At 43.8% G+C, this 13,461-nt stretch overlaps 1 protein-coding gene across 2 annotated transcripts; it reads right to left on the bottom strand.

The window, feature by feature from the left end:
• Positions 1-256: 256 nt before the first annotated feature.
• LOC309577634 (protein C19orf12 homolog) lies at positions 257-9,998 on the bottom strand. 2 transcript variants are annotated; one of them, XM_082289781.1, is made up of 5 exons: positions 9,858-9,998; positions 7,843-7,950; positions 7,174-7,340; positions 3,605-3,781; positions 257-1,325 (listed from the first exon to the last, which is right to left on the bottom strand). In XM_082289781.1, the coding sequence occupies exons 4-5, from the start codon at positions 3,762-3,764 to the stop codon at positions 1,063-1,065; spliced, it is 423 nt and encodes a 140-aa protein (XP_082145907.1). In that variant the 5' UTR covers positions 3,765-3,781; positions 7,174-7,340; positions 7,843-7,950; positions 9,858-9,998; the 3' UTR covers positions 257-1,062. The 2 variants fall into 2 exon arrangements, with proteins under 2 accessions (XP_082145907.1, XP_082145906.1); XM_082289780.1 differs by lacking the exon at positions 7,174-7,340.
• Positions 9,999-13,461: the final 3,463 nt, after the last annotated feature.

Raw genomic sequence — 13,461 nt, 5'->3', positions numbered from 1 at the left:
TTACATAAAAAGAAGGCACACCTGCACATTTTTCTACCTACAAACTTGTCTTCTGAGTGCCTTGAAACCAAATGTGAACAACTGGCTGGGACATTCAGCACCATGGCATTTGGTGCTTACAGCAATAATGCAGCTGACACATCACCCCACCCCTGCACCCCAGCACTGCTGCTGCCAACTGCTGGGTGCCCAGTACAGGCCTGGCTGAGTTCTTAAAGAGTTCATTTAATTTAAAGCAACACACAGACCACTATGATGCTTCTTATGAATATTTTAATGAAAACTGAGGACCAGCTGTTCAGACTCAGTCAAGAAACCAATGCTGAAATGACAACCATAATCCTGGGGCTAATATAAAACTGGCAGATTCAGCTCCTCATTTTTCAAAAGAGTATTCTTGCCACACCCTCCCATTCTAGGGCACAGGAACTTGGTGAAATCTGAATTGAAATTGTTCACAGTTTGTTTTCCTTTTACTTGAAATCTTGTTTAGGTATTTGCTTCACTTCTTACATAAAAAGACAACTCAAGAATTACAATAAAAATGTGATAAACAATAAAGTAAGGACTGAGTCCTTTGAGTTCACAGTAGAGCAATGTACTTTCTTATAAAACTTTCCTTCGCAGAGCTGAAACAGACAATAGGTAAAATTCTTCAAAGTGCCACAGCTACTTTGGCACCTTACATGTAATTCATAGGGAAAAAAAATTAAAGCACTTAAACAAACAGAATTAAGTCTCCCACATAAAACAAAATGACTTTGAAAATATTCACAAGTGACATAATTCCCTTCAACGATTTGAATTAGTGCCAGTGCAGAGCAATCCAAAATTACATAGCAAGTGAGTATCAGGATAATGCAGTAATCTAATACTATCCTTACAAATCCACACAAAGCAAAAATAATAAAAATTTTTAAAATCCCAAACACCAAAACCCAAAAAATACTTAGATCAGCCTATATTTATGATAAGTACTGATAACTAGTAATTGTTGCGTTGAAGATTAACAACTATCGGAGTAAAATTCATTCCAGCGTAAAAAGCCTGCTCTGTAGAGGATTATTCTCCATACTTTACTTGTGCTTTTAGCTCCCTGGAAAGGTAATTGGTCAGCACTCCTACCACCATCTCCTTGAGAGCAGGATTTGCCATTACAAGAGCAATCAGCTGAGCAGCATCAGTCCAGTGTAAGTTCTTGATAACAGCCATGGCTTCATCATAGAGTTTCTGCCGCTCAGAAGCAGGCAATTCCATTAAAATCTGAGGGACTGGCTTGAAGTCTCCAGACGTTATCCATCCAAGAAGTCCACCCACTACTCCTCCTAGGAAAGACAGTGAGTCATTAGTCTTTACCAGTTAATGTTAAAAGCCTGAAATTCTATCCACAGCCTTCATCAACACCTTGATTATAAATCAACATAGAGTTGTATATGTGTCTACTTTAACTAGATTTATACACAATATTCAAAGCACAAAAAAGGAATTTTAAAGCTTTTTACATCCACAGCAATCATAAAGAAACCCTTTATACAATCAACACAGCTTCAAGTTAGAAACCAGAAACAAAACCCTCCCAGGGATACTCTCTTAGGATAATCTCTAGTAATAAATAAAACCTTGCCCAAGGGAAACCCCAGACCAACAACCGCCTTATCAGTGTTGTTAACACATAATCTCTTACTATATACTCCCAGACTGATCAAAGCTTTCTGCTTCTTTAAGAGTCACAGATTGCAGCCTCCTACACACATGAAGCCCACCCCATGCTCTCATCTACCAAATCCAGCCCCCACCCACTGCAGGTGGACAAAACATGCTCAGGTAAGTAGAAGGTCCCAGGTTATCAGGATAACAGCAGAGGGATGGATCATCTAGAGTTGATGTGACTGTGGCTGCTGAGAAACCAGCCCAGCAGCCCTACAAGGGCTCCATCAGCAGTCTGACTGCACCACAGCAGTTCACAGGACTGACACCACTGTCCAGAGCACACACATCCTGCTGCAAGGAAGGAAGAACCCTCACAGTGGAAAGGTGACAGAACTGACCCTGCCACCAAAACTGCCACCCCCAGTGACTGTTCCTAAAAAGCCATTTATGCGCTCACAAGGATGCAGTTTTTCATTAGACAAAAATTCTTTATTTGCAGCTTTTACTCAGTTAGCAATTTTTCCCATGATGCCACAGAAATACTTGAAAGCCTACAATGGCTGAATTCATCTTCAAGGGACTTTTATGAGAACATCAATAACTGATTTAGGGGCACTTAATGCAAAAGCCACTAGAAGTATTGAGCTCCTCATCCATTGAGACAAGATTTGTTATAGGATCACACTTTTTCCCCCAAGCAACAAACCCACAGCCCACTCTTCTCAGAGCAGGCAGTCCTCAGGAAGCATGATGACTGCAAGCTTCTACAGCAATGCTGCACATGGAGGGTAACACATCCTCGTTCCTGATACAAAGCAGCAAGAGGGACAATCCCTGCCACCCAGTACCACACCTATCCAGGCTGTGTGTGCAAGTGCACTTGATTGTAAATGTCTCCCTAACTGTCCTAAACTTATTTGGCTTATTTACAATTCCAATTTTAAAAGTTAAATGAGGGGGTTATGATTTAGTTGCACTGTAATTGAGTCATGGCTTTTAGTTTAGTTAGTACTTATTACTCTTATTATATATGCTTATTATTGTATACTTTCAGTATAAAGTAATAGGTATACTTGTTCCAGTGCCTTCCTCACTGGCTGAAGAACATCAAGCTTGACTGGAAGACCCTATGAAAGCTTAAACAAACACTTAAAAAAGAAAATACATCCAGGAATAACTTCAGTATTTCTCCTAATCTTAGTCAAGAATGAGGCCAGTTACATTATTACCTTTACTTCAGATTTTAAGCTTACAAATTTCTTACAACAGCTTAGTTTCCCTTCTTTGTTCCTGGTAACTTCAGTCATATGTTTGTCAAAATAGTATTCTGGCTATTAATTAAGCTTTGTACCTCTAATAGGAGTAAATACACAGCTTCACTTTGCATTTTCTGTTATCACTCCTCACAAATTGTTTGCTCGTTTTTGTAACTCAACCTGATGGAGGCATGCTGCAATTCACTCCAGAATCAGTGAGCCTGTTGAAATTCCTGCAACTGCTCACAGGACATGCAACTGCTCAACATTCAAGGGCCAGGACCCCCATGACTTCTGTGACAAGGCAGCATGCAAACTAGACAACTCTTAATTCCAGAGTTACAGAGCAGAGACAATTCTTTACTATTAGACTTTGGCTTTCCTGTAACCTTCTGTAACAAGAAGAAAAGCTAAGTGACAAGGAATAATGAATCCTAGAGGAAAAAAAGTAAGTTTGTCAAGACACAGAACATTTAAAATACAGAAATAAGCATCATTTTTAGTAAGACCATTTGGAAAATGATCCTGCCCTATGCTGAGGCTGACTAAGAATACTTATTCACCCTCACCCCCAATGCAGCAGGCAATCTCAACACTGAATGTCCCTTTCCTTCAACCCCCACCTCCTACACAGACTCCCTCATTTTTTCACTCAGGGATTTAACCACCCTCTTGTTCCTAAAGCAAAGCACACTCACCTGCAGCGATTCCAGGTGGGCCTGCCAGGAGCCCCCCCAAAAAGGCTGATGCGCCCGTCAGCAGTGCTCCCCGACCAGAATGTGTGACAGCAGCTTTCATGCCCTTCGCACTGGCGATACGGACGAGCAGCTTCATCACATCATCAACACGGATGGGCATCTCGGCGAGTCCAAACCCTGGAAAAGATGCCTTATATTATTTTTTGATCACTGCACCACAGACTAAACCTAGCTGGTAAATGAACTTTAAGGGAAAGAAATGCCTAGTGCTCAAGGACAAACACAGCAAACAGTATCTACTTTCTGTTTCAATTCTTGGAAAACTACCCCTATTAGCCAACTGCCAAAGGTTACTGAAACTGCCAGTGAGATCTCAGAGTAGACCAGAAAAAAAAAGTGTTTATGACAAATTCAGAGGTTCTACAGTATCTAATTCTTCAGTACATTGCTTTTGGCCTGTGCAATTCCCATGTGTGTTCAGCATCACACATAGCTCCGGGAAAAAGACAGGGCTTCACCCTACCACAACTAGCAGATTATAATTGACAAATCTGTCAAGTATCTTCTCATTCTCCTAATTTTTACCACAAATCAATTATTTTTGCATATCGGTTCATCTCCCTGTTTTGTTACATGCTTAAATGCTTCCATGCTGATTTCTGAAGGCAGGAGGCTGGCTGTAGCAATCAAGAACTGCCTGAGCAAGTGCTGGAGGAGAGAGCTGGTACAGGGACTAAATGGGGTGCTCTGCAGTCAGGCCATCAGAAATGCAGCGGTGGATGTATAAGGCAGTCGGGACTCAGAGCAGAGATATCAGATGAATCTCATGTAGGAGGAAGCAGAGACACAGGACCCCAGCTTGTAAAATGCTGTCACATGTCCTCAGCAAGGGATAGAGACCTGTCCCTGAGAACAATCCCTCTGAGACCAAAACTTCTCCACCTCATTCCCTTGCTGCTGCTGCTCATTAAGTAAATACTTCCAACTATGCACACCAACTGAGAAAAGGGCTTCCAGGGATAAGTAAAGAAAAAAAAAGTATTCAATAGGATTAAAAATAAAATCACATATACACAAATTTCAAATTTCTTGTTGTACATGTAATGCCAGCACTACAGAACAGATGAACATTTGGTTTTCAGCCCCTAGAAAACCTCTTATCCCAGTGTGTGTGCAATACTTTCTCAGCCCAAGCCAACCTGTCTTCAAGTCCTTCCTGAACAGATCTCCTCAGTGCAAAGTGAAAGTGGAGTGGTATCACACCATTTTTCATATTAAAAATTAACTACTGCAACAGGGAAACTTTTCTTTTGCATTAAAATGGCTGACTGCAAATCATCCATGTCACTGCAGGAGCCAAGCACTGCTGACACTGAACAAAAGTCTGGGGTTTGGGAAGGGACCACATATGCTCCATAGCTGCAAAGAGGCACAGTAGGAAATTCATCAAACAGTTGATTTCTCTCACTACTTCATTCATCTTTGTGCCAGTCTAAAGAAAACATCCAAGTTCATCATTTTACCACCGTTGCTTTCGGGTTTTTGGCAGGCTGATGACACAGCAGTGGCTCAGAATGGCAGCGCGTGCTGGTTAGCGACAGCAGGAGCGACACACTCCGCTTCCAGAGTTACGTTTTATCTCATTCAACAGGACTCAAGCTCCAAGTAATGAACAAATGGCTGCTCTGTCTGTCCTAGAGCAGTAGGGAACCCCCCCCTCCCAAAATATACAACTAGTACAGCTCCCGCTGCCAGGCCTGGCAATGATGGAAAATGAGACACTTGTTTGTTTTTACCTTTCTAACAAAACGTGAGCAGCTTTCCACTCAGAGTGACAGTCCTGAGCAGTCTGAAGTGCTGCAGGATTCACTCCCTCCTCTCAGACACTGATTTGTGTTTGTCCTTCACCCCCTTGGCATGTCCTCGGACGAACCCAATGTGCTGAAATCGATTTACATCTCCTCTCTGGGCTAAATTCAGTGAATGTCTCACACGAAGCTCTCCAGTATGAAGGCTCTGCAGCATGGGTGGGACAACACAAGTTGGAGAGCTGACAACACATGGCTCTCACTGTCCTCGTGGTGACCTGGTACTGCAAACAGTGCAAAAGTGACGAGATACCACGGGTTTCTCTGGATAAATAAAATCCTCTTTTGTAACTAGCTTCAAACTGCAGTTGACTTAAATTTGAAAGATAACCAGGGCATAATGAAAGTAGTAATCACAGTGTGGTCTGGTGGCATACAAATTTGTGGCACACAAATTTTTAACTGCTTATAAACCAGCCTCAAGGTAAAGCAGAAACATACTGGAACTCAAGAAACTGTAACTAGTTTTTCCAAACTAAATTATTGACCATTTCACTCCCCTCACAACTTCCCCAAAGGAAATTTCCACTCTCGAAATTAACATTTATTTGGGCATTTTTGGCTTTTCTGAACAAGGTTCTTGGCATAGCAAAGCGGTTCCTGCTTAGTTCTGGATGCGAGCATCACACTCGAAATTCTCAAAGACTTTACAAGGAGCACTCATTTTCTCTAAACTGTTAAAAGTTTTTTATGATCTCTTGTCATATTCACCGTATTTTAAGACCTGCAGAGAACATTAGTGAACACAGTACCTGAGGCACAGCACATACAAGGGGTTTTTTTAAACTGCACATACAGAGCACTAGCGAGAGCCACTGAAACATAAACCATGTCCTAATATGTAATGTCCTACATGTAAAGTAATCCCAGATTCCTACATTCAGCACATAGAATTAGGCATTCCTTGAAAAAATTGATGTTCCAATGAAGAATCAAGATGATCAATCACGCAATTTTCAGTGAGCAGGTATTTATTGAACCACACACCACAGGCCATTAAAGGATATTGTGACAATACACCAACAAGTTACAGCACAGACACCACTAAAGTGTTTAACCTGCTACTAGGATAAGCAGCCCCCACCAAAAAAACAACTAAATAACAGTCAGCAGCCAGCCAGCTCGCTCAGGAAATCAAACAAAAGGCTTATAAAGCTCTGCAGCTGCAAACCTCTAATACCCCACAGACTGGTAAGGTCTGGAAGAAGTCAACTGCAAGAATGTGGTGCACAAAGTTGCATCTGACACCAACCTACAGATCAGAATCACAAGCAAGCGTAGTAGGAAATAGGCATGCTGCAAAATGCCAGTGGTGCTACAAATGAGCAAGGATCCTACCCCAGAATAACAGAGAAGGAACTGTAAACTTTGTGTGTTAGAAGTACAATCACATGATAGCCAAAAGCATTTATAAACTCTGATAGTGTAACTGACAAGTAACTTAAAGTGCAATTTGATTCTAGCACCAAATTGTTCCCTACTGAATTCACCCAGACATTAGGAAACACCAGGATTGTAAAATACTGGATTTGGTCTAATGAAGGGATAGAAATGTCAGCATCCATAAAACTGTGTGCAGCTTTCAGAGCTGCTGAGTCCCCACACCTCCTACTGACTTCACATGGTACCAAGAATCTTCAGCACTGCAAGAAAAAAACCAAAACCAAGAGTTCCAGAACATGAAGTCACTGAGAAACCAACCTTTGCTGTGTAACTTTTTTGTTCTATTGCAGTTCAGTGGCTGCTTTCCTTGTGTCTTTGTGGTCTCCCCAAATACTCATCCGAAGTCTTAGATTCTGTACTTCAGTTGATGCTCCCTCTCTCACCCCAAGGACAGGGGAATAAAGTGAGCAATGCTCCTGCTCTCCCTATCCAAAGGGAATGGTAACATCATGTTACAACATCTCAACTTTGAACCTAAAACCAGCAGGTTTTCTTAAGAAGAAAAATGCCATAGAAAGAATTAAAACAACAACATCGTACCCAACTCACTGAAAGTCCTGCTAATATAAATAACTGAAGAGAGTCCCCAGATAACTCTATGGCATGAACCTCGTTTCAGCTCTTTCCAGTTTAATATTCCCATCTCATCGCCCTACTTCCCCCTTCACCAAATGATGGCTTCAGACAAGCAAAAGCCATTCTATCTCTGGGCTCACTATCCCACTTATAGAAAAATGAGCCTCTCCCCAAATAGTCACACAGGACATTCTCACCAGCACACAGCCTGGCCCACTGCTCCTTACAGCTTCTCACTGAGGTAAATGAGTGAACCTCTCTGCCATGTGCATGTACATAGCACGAAAAACCACCAACACCACACATTCCAAACCCCCCAGGCAGTGAAGATATAGAGCTAAGTCCTCTTACCTGGAGCTGTCTGTATCATGGTGGACACCATAGGGTGATGAACAAGAATGTGAGGTGACAATTTCTTCTGTCCCAACTGTACAGCAACAGCTCTGTACGTACTGCAACCTTTTATAAGAAATATGAGAACACCACTGGAGCAAACCCAAGCACAAGGTACTGAGCAACTGAGACAGACTAAAGAACATGACTTTACAAACAAAGTGTGCAAAAAGATGTCACCTGATTGATTACACAGGCCAGAACTCCATCAATTATTTCAATAACAGCTGGACAGACAGGGACTCAAGATATTCCCATCTGCAAAGAAGGACTATCTCATCACCGGTCCATACACATCCTCTAAGCACAAGCAGCATCTGGCTCCTAAATAATCCCTTTCTGAAAATCCTACCTTTAGAGCCTGGTCTAGTACTTGAAACCTGCAAAGCAGGTGGTCTGTCTGATATAAATCATGACTGGCATCAGCAGCCAGTAAATGTACCAGTTTTGAACCTGCTCTGCACTTGTAATTTTCATTTACTTTCCTAACAAAGGGTTTACTCCTGCTTGGTGGCATAAAGGTTAAAATACGCTTACTGCCATTATCACCTCAGCATTTGGCACTCTTCTTTCCTAACCATGAGGATTCACTGTACCTACAAGTATTTACTGTAATAATATGTTACTGACTACATATTTACTCAGATTTCTTTTAGTTTCAATTATATCAGGAGATGGTAAGAAACTCTTGTATTTGCTACACAATCTGAGTTCAATTGAAATGCAGAAAACAGCACTTTAATATTGTTTTGTAAGAACTGAGACTGTAATAGCATTGCTCTTCTGTGTATTTATCAAAGCATGTAATATAATCAAAGCACTTAATTCATTTATTTAACACAAGAGGTAACAAATTTACTCATTAGATGAGCAAACTCCTTCTAGGAACCTAGAAACTGATTTTACAAGGCTCTTGGATGCCTAAAAATGCAGGTAAATATTCAGTGGGAGTGATTAATTCCACTGAGATAAAAGGAAATTTGGCACCTAACGTGTCTAGGCACTTAGGATACCCAGCTTACCTGGTCTGCTAAATTACAAAGTATCTCTGAAAGAATGGCTGTAACTCCTTCTACCCTTGAATTTTTATAGGCCTACTCATTGTCCTTCTAATTATAAAACAGGAGTGATTTTTTTTTTCCCCATTTCCTAGCCAGTTTCTCCCTCTTGAAGGCTGTACTCAAAAAAGTTACAGGTCACTTTCATCAGCCAGCTGATACTGAAGCCAATAACCAGACATTCATTTAAGAAAAAGAGCTGACACTCGGAAACACAAATAGCAGAGCTGTTCCCCTGTAGAGGTACTTAGTGCAGCACACTGCAGTGGTATCTCCAAAATCTGAACTAAGCCTGAAAATTAAAGATGTTTTCCCTGACTCATTGCAAAAACATAAGACTTCATCTCATTAAAATTAATCAACATGTTCTGAATGTTTTAAAATTTATTAAAAATGTTATGACTAAAATAGGCTGAGCATAAAATGTAATTATAAATCCTTTCAAATAGCCCAAATTTAATTACACTATAGCTATTTCTTTATTTATTTCCCTGCCAATTTCAGGTTTACTATTGCGGAAGCATCGCTCCAGCAACAATGTGACTTGCAGAAATGAGGAATGAGACGTTCATTCAAAACCCACCCAGACGCGTTCCTGTGTCACCTGCTCGCGGTGACCCTGCCTGGGCAGGAGGGTTGGGCTGGATGATCTCCAGAGCTCCCTTCCCACCCTAATGCCTCTGGGATTCCGTGCAGCTAGAGGGGGGTTCAGTGGGGCCTGAAGGCCTTCAGGGCCATTAGCGCCGCACCCGAACGATGGCCCCAGGTCCGGGGCCGGCCGCAGGCGCTGGGGCGGCTCCCGGCGCTCCCTCCCCGCGGCAGCGCGGCCCTCATAGACAGAGCCAGCGCCGCGCTCCGCAGCGCCCTTCCTTCCCTCCTTCCTTCCCTCCTTCCTTCCCCTCTTCCCCCGCCTACCTCCTCCACGAGAGCCCGGCTCGCCGCCGGCCGGGCAGGAAAGAGCTGTGGCGCCGGAGGAGGGGCGGCCCGTGGAGCGCCCGGCCCGCCCTCAGCTCTGCCGGCCGCGGAGCGGTGGGCCTGGGCAGCCGCGCCCGCACTCTCCGCTGCGGCCTCGGGCCCTCCGCGCCTGCTCCGCCGCCTGCTGCCGCCACCGCCTCCGCCCGGCCCCGCGCCCGGCCCGCTCCTGGCGCCCGGAGCGTGGCTGGGAACGGCCTCTGTGGCGGGCCCAGAGCAGGCACCGAGGTGGTCGGAACGATGGAGCGCCTCTCCTGTGAGGAAAGGCTGGGAGAATTGAGATTGTTCAGCCTGAAGAAGAGAAGCTTTGGGGTGACCTAGCTGTGGCTTTCCTGCACATGAAGGGAACTTAAGAGGAAAGACTGTTTACCGGAGCATGTAGTGACAGGACAAGGGGGAATGGTTCACACTTGAGAGAGAGTACGTTTAGATTAAGTATTAGTGTCAGTAAAATTAATTCACGATGTCAGAGGTTTACGTCCAAAAAGGAAACAGAGGAATTCTGTAACTTAATTCTAATAAAGAGAGAGGCCATGGGGCATGTCACTTGGGGTCTCTCAAATTGCTAAAGGATGCAGCCTCCTTTTTATCCTAATTTCCTGGCCGCATTTCCCTCTCTTTCCCCACTGGCTGAGGTACTTAAGAGGTACAGACTTCCCAAATTACTTAATACAGACTCTCTTCTAATGTGTACCCCTGTTCTTTTTCTCTAAGTCCAGGAATTTAGCATGGCCTTGGGTGAGCAATAGTCTGTGTCAGTTAGTGGAATTTCTCTGGAATTGATGGTTCCTCCCGTTGCTTCTTTGACCTATCAGTATCTGGCTTTATCTACCAGCAGGCCCACAGTTTGTAAAGACACCTCCTCGTTCCTTTCATTAGGAAAAAGTTTTTTGATTGTGGTGAGGCATTGGAATAGGGAAGGACAGGCATCGTGGCTGCCCTATCCCTGGAAGTGTTCAAGGCCAGGTTGGACAGGGCTTGGAGCAACCTGGGATAGTGGAAGGTGTCCCTGCCTGTTGCAGGGGGTTGGAACAAGAGGTTCCTCAAGGTCTCCTTCTAAGCCAAACCATTCTATGATGCTATGGTTTTAGGAACGTGGTTGTGGAACAGCACATCCCAATCCCATCTGAGCTAGGATAAAGGAGGAGGAAAGGGGCCGCCTGCCACAGAACCATGTTAGGACATGCCTCGGCCTACTCTGAGAATTTAATCTCAGAATATTTTTGCATTCTTGTCATCCAGGTTTGTTTCAGTCACCAGCTCAGTAAAATGCAGTGTGCTAGTCTGATAGAGCACCAGGAGCAATCAAACGAGCATTAAAACAGCTGTGTCACATATGGCTCCTGAAATATCACACTGCTTCATAATACCAGTACAGTCTTGGAAAAGTTACTGCCACATGTTAAAAACGCTACCATTTCCTCAAGAATGGTTTAATAACAGAGGGTTTTGGCTTTGTAAACTAAGCCTTTATTATGATTTCATTTCTGATTTAAGATAAGCCATCTCCCCTCAGTCCCTTGTTCAGAAGATGAAAATGCAGGATAAGAAACTGAAGGAGAAATATAACTCACAATTTTTGTCCCTTTCCTGTGGCTGCACTGGGGACTTCTTAACCTCCCCATGCTTTATATGATCACATAAAATAACTCTCTGTGTAACAACTCAAAATGTTACAGGTCTACTGATGCTCTTGATTTTTATGACTTGAATGTAAAACACAAATGTAATTCCTAAAATGAGCAAAGAACCTAAATGCCATGTACATTTTAAAAAGTAACACCCCAAATTCCAGCTGCAAGCAGCTTTCCAAGGGGCAAAATTAAATGCAATGAAGTCTGCCAACCATCAAAAGAGGGAATTTTTATCACTATGCCAAACTGAATCATTACTTCACTACTCCAGTTAAAAATACACATGGGTTACTAGGGCTACATCAATAGGTATTCATCAGGTCTGCTTTTTAGTATGGTAGAAATTACTAAAATCAAAATGTAAGAAAACTGTGCAGGGTGTATCCTTTAATGCTGTACCTGCTCTTGCAGTCGCACTACACTCTTTAACTCAGCTGCAGTCAACAGGAATCTGGTTCTTGCATCAGCTGGGTAAAAGATTCGATTGTGTCCGTGGTTCCCAGCCAGTATCCGGCGGAATACGCCTGTTCCTCTCCCGGGTGAGCACTCACCGATGCTCGCGTATCAGCACAGCTCTCACTCGGTGGGTTTGGGCAGGATCCCGACGCTGTTTCGGGACCCCCGCGATGGGTTTTTCTCGCACCCAGGTCCCGCTGCCCGGCGGCTCCATCTGGCGGCAGCCGCGCCTCGGCAGAGCCCGCACCTCCTCTCATGGATGTGAGGAAAACCCGCACCTCCGCACCTGCACCTCGGGAAAAGCCTCCTGAACACAAGCAGGGACAGCTTTGCTCCGGGTACAGACATTCATGTGTTTTTTCATTCTAGGAGCTGGTGGACTGAGAGCAGTTCAAGGCAGTCTGCAAATCCGATCCTGTCAATAATCTCACTGTATTCTCTCTATATTTAGGGACTGGAGCATCTGAGGAAAGGCTGAGGGAGCTGGGCTTGCTCAGCCTCAAGAAGAGATGACTGAGAGGGGACCTCATCCTTGTCTGTCAGTGTCCAAAGGGAGGTGTCAGAGCGGGGACCAGGCTCTGCTCCGTGGAGCCCAGCAGTGGGACAAGAGGCCATAGGCAGGAACTGATGCCCAGGAAGTTCCACCTGAACAACAGGAAGGATTTATTTGCTGTGCAGTGACCAAGCACTGAACAGGCTGTCCAGAGAGGGTGTGGAGTCTCCCTGACTGTGGATATTCCAGAACTTCTGGACACAATCCTGTGCCATGAGCTCTGGGATGACCCTGCTTAAGCAGGGAGGTGGGGCCAGAAGACCCACTGTGTTCCCTTCCAACCTGACCCATTCTGTGATTCCATATTCACTGCAGTGAGCTGGGCTCTTAATAAATACTAGATGTCATTGCTCTTCCCCCATCCCCTTTTATCAGCATTGATTCACTATTTCATTTCCTGTATCAGGATGTTTTACATATTTTTCCTCTTCAGGTTATGAGGAACTCCATGCTTTTAAAAATCAAGATAAAAACTACATTCTCTTTTAGCCCCCCCAAAACCTCATTATCTGTCAAAAGCAGGCATCAGAAATCAACCACAGCAGTGGTGCACTCGCATTCTGGTCTTGATGAGCCACTTGGCAGATTTCTGTCAAGTGCTTCCCTAACATGCAGCAGAACCCAAAATGACTGCAAGCCCCTTCAGTCTGTCCTCAGCCCCATGTTTTCACAGCTTTTGACATACTAAGAGATAGGCCAAGGGGGCACCATGAATGATTTCAGCTGCAGATGGGCTGTTGCTACCAAAACAATGATTCATTCTGGCTTTCAGCCTGTCCTTTACTGCATCTTGAGAGAATGCTCATCAGAAGTGAGCTCATTCTAGAGAAACTGTTCAGAAACACCTGATCCAATTATCTGAAATACCTATTACCTTCACAGGAAACCATGACAGATTTTTCTT

This window comes from Coloeus monedula (assembly GCF_965178545.1).
Source record: "Coloeus monedula genome assembly, chromosome: 13".
Lineage (NCBI taxonomy): Eukaryota > Metazoa > Chordata > Aves > Passeriformes > Corvidae > Coloeus > Coloeus monedula.
The sequence above is the reverse complement of the archived record's forward strand: the minus strand, read 5'-3'. Positions and strand labels throughout refer to the sequence as shown.

Bases quoted from the DNA above. Each gene is read 5' to 3' on its own strand.
- LOC309577634 (XM_082289780.1), bottom strand. From the start codon at position 7,873: ATGGTGTCCACCATGATACAGACAGCTCCAG. The intron at 3,782-7,842 runs GTAAGAGGACTT...CATCTTTTCCAG, and splicing joins CATGATACAGACAGCTCCAG to GGTTTGGACTCGCCGAGATG. The intron at 1,326-3,604 runs GTGAGTGTGCTT...TGTCTTTCCTAG, and splicing joins CCCACCTGGAATCGCTGCAG to GAGGAGTAGTGGGTGGACTT.